An 8,447-nucleotide genomic window follows, 5' to 3' on the forward strand; every position below is an offset into this window, starting at 1 on the left:
GATTCTGTATTTTGATACTCTGATTGGGATGATTGTATTTGATGTATGTGTGATTTTTATTGACTTGGTTTTTATGATATTTCGTGGTAAAAAATGGGACGTTACACACCTGTTCGAATGTCTATCTCACATCTTGTTACATATAGTTATGCATTCCTTGGAGATCTACCGATAATGGTGAATTAAATGTTTTTTAGGTATGCGGTAGCGAGCTGTTAGACAGGCACACTAGTTTTGATAGTTGTTTGTGTTTATGGGTTTACTTGATTGCTTGTTTGTTACATATGTCAACATATTGGATGGTGGGTTGAGGCCGTCATGTTGTGGTGTTGTAGGCCAATATACTTGGGCGGGCCAATGGTATGGTGTAGGCCAGGTGTGGATCAGTTGTATGTTGAGAGAGAGTGGTCTAGGTGTATTGTAGGCCTTGCGTGCAGACCACTCGGATTGTAGGCTCATAATAGCGGTCCATGCATGTTGTAGGCATTGCTAGGCGGGCCAGACGGACTGAAGGCTCATGGGTGCATGCATTGTATGTATATTGTGGTGTGTGGTATTTTGGAGAGTTTACTTAGATTTCGCTTCCAGTTGTGGATTAAATGTTTTTCATGTACCATTGGTGATCATGGGAAGGTGATGGTGTGAATGTACACACTCATCAACAACATTGGAGATTTTGCATTACTTATATTACTATGATTTTCAAATGACTGTATTTTTAAACAAATAGGTTTTCTTAACTTTGGTTTTATGTAAATAGTGTTTTACCCTAATTAAAAATGATTTTTTTTTTGTGAAAATGAGACGTTACATTACTAATTCAACCTAAATACGCTCTTATATTGTATTGAAAAACTACATTAAGTTTTGTACAAACTTCCCAATAATGTTCATTTCTTTTCATATGTCCGGAAGTGTGAAAACATGTGATTTGTATTCTACAATAAGAAAACACATTGTTTGTTACCTCTCATTAACTTTATAAACGGTTAGGCGTCCTAAAAAGTTAATTAACTACACATGAACTCAATTCATATAAGTGGTTAATCAAACACAAATCAAATTCAAATATTTTTAGTTAAAACAAGAACACAATCACTAGAATATAATCATAAATTAAATATCAAGTCATATGTTTCTAGTCAAGTGATCAACATGTTTTGAAGAACTATAAACTAGGGTTTAGCCACACGTGACTAAATACAAATAAAAGGAAATTAAGAAATTGAAAGTGGTTAATGTTTACAAACTGAAAATCCAAGTGTCTGCAATGATCAGAAGCCTTCAAAATTCTCCAAAACCCGACTAAAATCTCCCCATGTGCTCCAAAAAACATCTACATACAAAATGATCCAATTCCCTCTATTTTAGCACATTAGATAACTGTCCTTGGATGAAATGCATGGTTGTGCGTTTTGAACTCATAGCCCTTCAAACCATGTTTTTTTTACAAGACCGTTTTTTTGCTGAAACTGAAATGACCTTTTATCATCACTTTATCTTCGATTTAACTTCAACCAAGTAATGTTGCTAAAATATATGATAAAAAAGATAAACATGACTCGTGTCGATGTAACACCGACCGCATTTTAAGTGTAATCATTTGTTATGATAAAGTGCAACGACTTTGGCTAAGACATAAACTTCTTTTCGCAACTCGTTGGTCCATTTTCTCTTTATGCTCCATCTAAGCTTCATGCTCCGCTACTCCATTTCTCCATACTCTCCTCCATAACTCCTTTCTTTATGCTCTTTTACTCCGTATACCCGCAATGCTTACAAAACAATTCAAAAATTATGAAGTACCATATATTCTGAATATGAAACATACAAATGATCCAATTATTAACTAGATACAAAAATCAAAAATTAAATGCAATAAAAAACAAAATTAGACATACAAAATATCTGTCTAAAATGCAGCTACCCATCCATTTTACCCTAGCATAACGTAAGCACAGACTTTAAGAAATTGTGTTTAAATCCATTCATTTCCGTAAAAACTTATGTGGGCCTAATTCGGATCTGGACTAACCCGATATCCTACCCCCATGCATGTCCATCCAAGTTTTTATTTTACAACTTTGCTTAGGTTTTAATTTTTCCTATAAATTTGGTCCAAATATTTTTTTTAAACTTTTCAAAATATTTTTACAAATTTGAACCAAGTTTTGATTTTTGTTACGGGTTTGTTCTAAAAAAATTTATGAATCTTCTCCAACCTTATTTAGCTTCTATTTTTTATATATTTAGAACTTAGTTTTTTTTTAAATATTTATATTTTCTATAAGTTTGTTTTTTATGAAATCATTTTTATAAAATTATTTTTCTTTACCGAGTTATTTTTATTAGGGTTAATCTAAAAACCAATTTATATTTTGTATTCTTTCCAGATTAAACTTCAAAAAAAATTACTTGAAAAAGAACTTGTATTTTTATATTTTTTCGGAAAAAGTCCTCAACTTTGTATTTTTTTTTCCCAAACAAAGACACTCAATTTTCTAAATGCTTCCAAATAAACACTCGTCTTTTTTAGTTTTTCTCGAAAAAAAAACCTCACATTTTACATTTTTTTAGAAAAAATAATAACTAAAAAGGTCAGCTCGGAAAAAATAGAAAAATACAAGGTCTTTTTCAAAAAAAAAAAATAGGTTTAATCCAAAAAAAACATAAAGGGCGTGTTTGGCAAAAGTAGTTGTTAGCTGGAAGCGGGTAGCGGTTAGCTGGTAGCGGGTAGCTGGTAGCTGGTAGCGGGAAATTGTAGTTTTTATTTGTTATATGAATGTTTGGCAAAAGTAACTGGAAGTTTTTTGAAATATATAAAATTACATAAAAGGACAATTGATTAAAAATAAAAAATATATAAATATATTTTTAAGTTTAATTATGGAAATTGATTTCAAAAGCTCCGGAGCGTTTTGTTAAAAGTTACATGAAGTAGCTTTTAGAATCGGAGCGTTTTGTTAAAACTAAAAGCTAAACGCTCGTACTGTCAAATGAAGCTTTTTGTTTAAACTAGAGCGTTTTGTCAAAAGCTAAAAGCTAGAAGCTCCCAAACGCTTTCAAAAGCTCCGTGCCAAACACGCCCAAAATATAAGGTTTTTTAAATTAGCATTTTTTTTATTACAACTATTTTTCTCCTTGGTTTTGTATAGATGACTTTTTTAATAACTTTTCTATTTTTATATCTTTATTTTTATACGTTTTCTTTTTTAAGATTAATATTTTTTTTTACAAAATACCCTATCGTTTTTTATTGTTTTACAAATTCGTTTTCATATAATATTTTTTACATATTCATTTTCACAAACAAATATTAATTATTATATACAAAAAATTATGCACTAGGGGATGTGTATCCCCTAAATTGATGGAACTTAAATATAAATGCCTTCAATTTAAGGTATATAAATCTCTAGCAAATCTTAAATGGATTAAATATGATACATACATTTAATAGTTATTTCGATCCCTCAACATCAACCTGTGGATCTCTTTCGTTAGTCACATCATATGAAAATATATCATGACCTCATTACTTAAATGTGTTTTAATACACTTATAATATTCTTTGTTAATATTTATTTGTTTATATATATTAAACAGACGCAACATGATAATTCTTTAATTTTTTTTATTAATCTTATAAAAAAACTTTATATTTTTTGTTTTTTCTGGATTAAATATTAAATTTATTTTTTTCATAAAAAAATAGTGTATTTTTTCATTTTTTCCGGAAAAACCCTTCAACTTTGTATTTTTTTCTGAAAATATCATTAACTTTCTAACTGTTTCGAAAAACCTTCAACTATTTTATTTTTTTCCAAAAAAAAAACCCATGTTTACAAGTTTTTTCGGAAAAAAAAGAGTAAAAGGTCCATATCGAAAAAAAATGAAAAAATGCAAGGTTTTTTTCAAGAAAAAAAATAAAGTTGATTTTTAATTCGGAAAAAAAAAACACAAAATATAAAGTCTTTTATAAAATTAACTTTTATTTTTTTCATAAACTAATTCACGGCATCATTTGGTATAAAGTAAACACGTGGATTGCCAATCTTTTATATATTTGAACATTAGTTGTGAGACCCGTATGTTATACGGGTTGGATAAAACAAAAAATTAAATATAAATGTTTAAACAAAAATTTATTTAAATTTGAAATTTAAAAGGAAACATATTAAATACTATATGAGTAATAATATTGTAATTTATTAGTTATTTTCAATTAAGACAATTATTAATTGAGGTGTAAATATGATGAGTTAATTAAAAAAAGATTAAAAAAAATGAGAAAATGACAAATGGAAAAACATTTATTCAAAAATACCAAAAAATAACATATGTCCAAGTTAATGAGAGTGTGACATATGGCAAAAAAACCTTCATTTATTAGGGAGGACTCGTGTATTTTTTTTTCTTTTTCTAAATACATTATTAAATTCTTATTATACCATGTATATTTATTCTATTTTTATTGTTGTGTAGAGTATTCATAATAGACATTGCAATAAAAGAGTTAGAATAATATAATAAACACATTTATTGTTTAATAAATGAAACTTTATCATTGTGACACATTGACATTAAACGAATTTAAAATTCAATGGTCATTGAGTTCTTTAATGGAAAAAAAAATTATAGTCTTTAAATAAATATTTAAATATGATCTATTGAACTTTACATTGTAAGAGAAAAAATTGATAGAGTTGTATGAAATATAGAATGGTAATGTGTAACGTCGATTCGTTGGTTTTACAATCCATATACGAGGAGTAAAAATGAGACCCTTAAATACAATTATTATATATAATTTAAAGGGAAAACTAAAAAGTAAATAAATTAAATAAAAATGGCTATATGTAAATTTATAAAAGTTCAGGTGCTAAATATATTACTTCCGGAATTGATTTACTTAAACTATTAGGTATGAGTCCGTTGAGGGTGGTGTTATAACATCTTAACATGAACTAGAGATGGTGTTCATGGTGTTATAACATCATTAAGATGAGGGAGATAGAGAGAGATAACATATGCAACCAATCAATACTCTGGTTTCAATATGTCATAACGTCAACGCCCTTACCATAACATGAGGGCAAGACAGTGTTCATGGTGTTATAATACCGTTATGGTATGCCATATAGGATCTTAACACCCCTTAACGCAACATACCCAATATTCTTAAACTATACATTGTGGTATCATTGGCACTACATGCCACTCTAATCATTTGCTAATCATTTGCCTATAAAGTCTGTGGTATTGATGGGTTGCTTTGATGGTAAAGAGAAAAGAACGAAAGAGAATGATTTAGAAGAAACACCTGACATTTTCATCGGCAGAAACATGCCTTCGGCATATTGTTTTTGGCAACAAGTGGTATCATGGGGTGGTGTTTGCCGCCAGCAACACGTCGGAGGATGTCTCCGGCACAAATGCCTCCCATACCGTTTGCCTTAAAAGTATGTATATGAAGTGATTTACTTAAAAATAATATATAAGCACGAATCAAACAAGCATCTATAAGCATTTCAATTATTTAGATAAGATAATATATATATATATATATATATATATATATATATATATATATATATTAAATATTAACCGGATAATTGATGAAAACTTGGGCCCTAATTTTTTTAGGGGCATATGCAACTCCACACCAAGATTTTTTAGTTGATGTGAGAATCTATTAAACTCTATAGAATTCAATATATTATGAATATGTAAAGGTGCCTAAGAATCTATTTAGATATTTGAAAGATTATTTTTAGTAGAGTTTATGTTTAGTATAATAATGATTTAACGAACAATTACATAATAGAAGTTCACCCTACAAACATTAATTTCCATCTACCCATGTGTACGGGTATGTACTCAAAATTGAATGCAAGCTTTCGTGCTCCGAGCAATGAGCATGAATGGTTGATGTTTCCCTTGGGTCTTACATTTTTAATATGTTTTTTCATTCTTAGAAGACTAGAATATATAATGTAGTTTGAAACAAAATTTTAAAGATGAAACATATCATATGAAAACGTCTAAAATTTGTTAAATGTTAACAATTTAATCAAGTTCAACCATATGATATTGATATATAACGAACTTAAACCTAAATGAACTTAATGGGTTATATATATATCCAATAAAGTATGCTTATAAGATCGAACATCAAAGAGTCAACATCAAACGTACATATCAAGAAGCCAATAGTACAAAACTAGACTATTGTTTACACTTTACACATGCGTTTACTTGACATAACCACCCTTGTTTCCGGTCGCCGGAAAAACAAACTACAAACACATACCATCTTGTGGCGGAGATCCCACCGGAGTAAAAAACATCGGCGAATCACAAGGCGACAAGACCGCGGTCTTTATGTCACCAATGTTCAAACCGATCTCCTCCGCCGCCTCACACTCAAGACACGTTTGCAAAGACACTCTCTCAGCCACCGTTATCTCGACGGAGTCAACACGGGACATGGACGTTGACTCGACGTCTTCCCTCTCGTCTTCTTTAATCGTACAAAGAACCCTCGAGGGTCCGTTTTCTTCCAACAGCTTAAAAACGTCGATCACAGGATCCTCCGGCGACGACCTAGTTGGCGTCGGAGTTTCCGATGGCTCCACCCGTGTCTGGGATTTTAAGCAGAAGAAATAGAGTAGCTCCTTGGTGGAGGAATCGGAGTGGGAGGTGGGGAGGTGATCAGGGCGTTGGTTGTTACCTGAGATACGAGGTGGAGAGGTTTGGCCACGGAAGGAACGGCGGCGCCAGAGGACGAAGAGGAGTTCGGCGGCGAGAACGACGATGGAGACGACGAAGATGACGGTTAGAACAGTGACGAGCTTACCGACACTCATTTTGTGAGAGTTAATGGAGTAAAACAAAAGCAGAAAATCTTTTGTAGTGAGGAGGAAACGGGTTACCGGGTGGTTACCGGCTGCTGTGTTCGTCCTCTGTTAGAAATTTGAACTCCGTTGGCGGAAGTTGCAGGAGACAACATGGGTTACAAGATACTATATATTAAACGTTTTCTTTTATAAGGACTAGCTAAGGAGTAAAAATATCTAGAAATTTCGTACAACAAAATTATAACAAACTATAATTATTTATTTACGAGAGTTACCAAGAGTATTATTTAATCGGAAGAAAGATATTGGAGATTTGGAGGGGCTCCCATAATACCATTGCATTATAAATGTAGCCATTTTTAGATAGCTCTAATATCATCATGTTCATTTTGGAAATCTATGATGGATTTTTTTTTTGGGTAAAATACTTGTTAGATTTAGATTGAAAAGAGAAATGTATATATTTAAAGCGCTATTTAAATTTTAAGATATTAAAACAGAGAATTTCATATCATCAATGATAACGATGATATATACCAAATTAAAGTTGGATGTGATCCACGAGTCGCCCCAAATGTCCCGACATAAGAATGTTGAACACGCTATCATTCACAAAACAATGTTTAAGAAGGTGAACTCTTTAAGATACGCTCCAGTGATCAATCTGATAATTAAATGGAAGTACAATATGTTGGATTATTTACCATTTATTGTGGCCCTAGATCTTTATGACGTAGTATGTTTGGCACCGAAGAAAAATTAAAAAGATAATAATAAAAGTAAATTAGACTGATAGTCCTTGTGGTTTGGGGTAATTTGCGCGTTTAATCTTTAACTTGATTTTTTAACTCGGATAGTTTCTATTATACATTTTTGTTACTTGTTTGGTCTTTGTCATATGTAAAAAGACTATTTTACCTCTAACAATTTCTTTTTTAATTAATTTGTTATTTATCTTTTAATTTATTAATTATTTAAACAATAAAATAATAATTAATTAATTAAAGTAAAATCAGTAAAAGAAAATGTACAACCACATTATCACACCCATGATTCCCTCCCCATCCCCTCTTCTGCATCTCCGACCAGCACCTGCTCGTCTCTCACCGTTTTCTTTTTCTTTCCCGACGAGCTAAAGAAAGAATCAAACCAAAAAAAATTAGAAAATCAAACCTGATGTAACAACCTCTCTCTCTCTCTCTCTCTCTCTCTGAGCAATCGATAAGAATCCAAAGTTTATTTTAATATAAGACCATTAATTTGGACATTATCTCGTTACTAATTCCATTGTGGTTCTGAATCCTTATTTATACACGCATGTACCTCCATTGGGGTTCTGATTCTTTGTTCATACATAACCCCTTTCTTGCTAAGTCCTAGGAGAAAAAAGAGGTGCCTTCTTGAACTCTTCACTGAAAGCGTGAATGGGGATTTAGATACAAACCGAACAATAAAATTCAGAAGATTAAGGTTGTTTGTTAGCCTCTTAATTGACAAATTAAGAGGCATGCTCTTAAAAGTTCAGATTCATATCGTTTGGTGGAGTCTTATTTTTTGCCTCTTAATACGATAATAACCTCTTATTTT

At 31.2% G+C, this 8,447-nt stretch overlaps 1 protein-coding gene across 1 annotated transcript; it reads right to left on the bottom strand.

The window, feature by feature from the left end:
• Positions 1-6,299: 6,299 nt before the first annotated feature.
• On the bottom strand, positions 6,300-6,869 carry LOC145057080 (uncharacterized). Its single transcript, XM_079004847.1, has one exon. The coding sequence runs from the start codon at positions 6,867-6,869 to the stop codon at positions 6,300-6,302; it is 570 nt and encodes a 189-aa protein (XP_078860973.1).
• Positions 6,870-8,447: the final 1,578 nt, after the last annotated feature.

The sequence above is a fragment of the Lactuca serriola genome, chromosome 1 (assembly GCF_051521515.1).
Source record: "Lactuca serriola cultivar US96UC23 chromosome 1, Lser_US96UC23_V15, whole genome shotgun sequence".
Classification (NCBI taxonomy): Eukaryota; Viridiplantae; Streptophyta; class Magnoliopsida; order Asterales; family Asteraceae; genus Lactuca; species Lactuca serriola.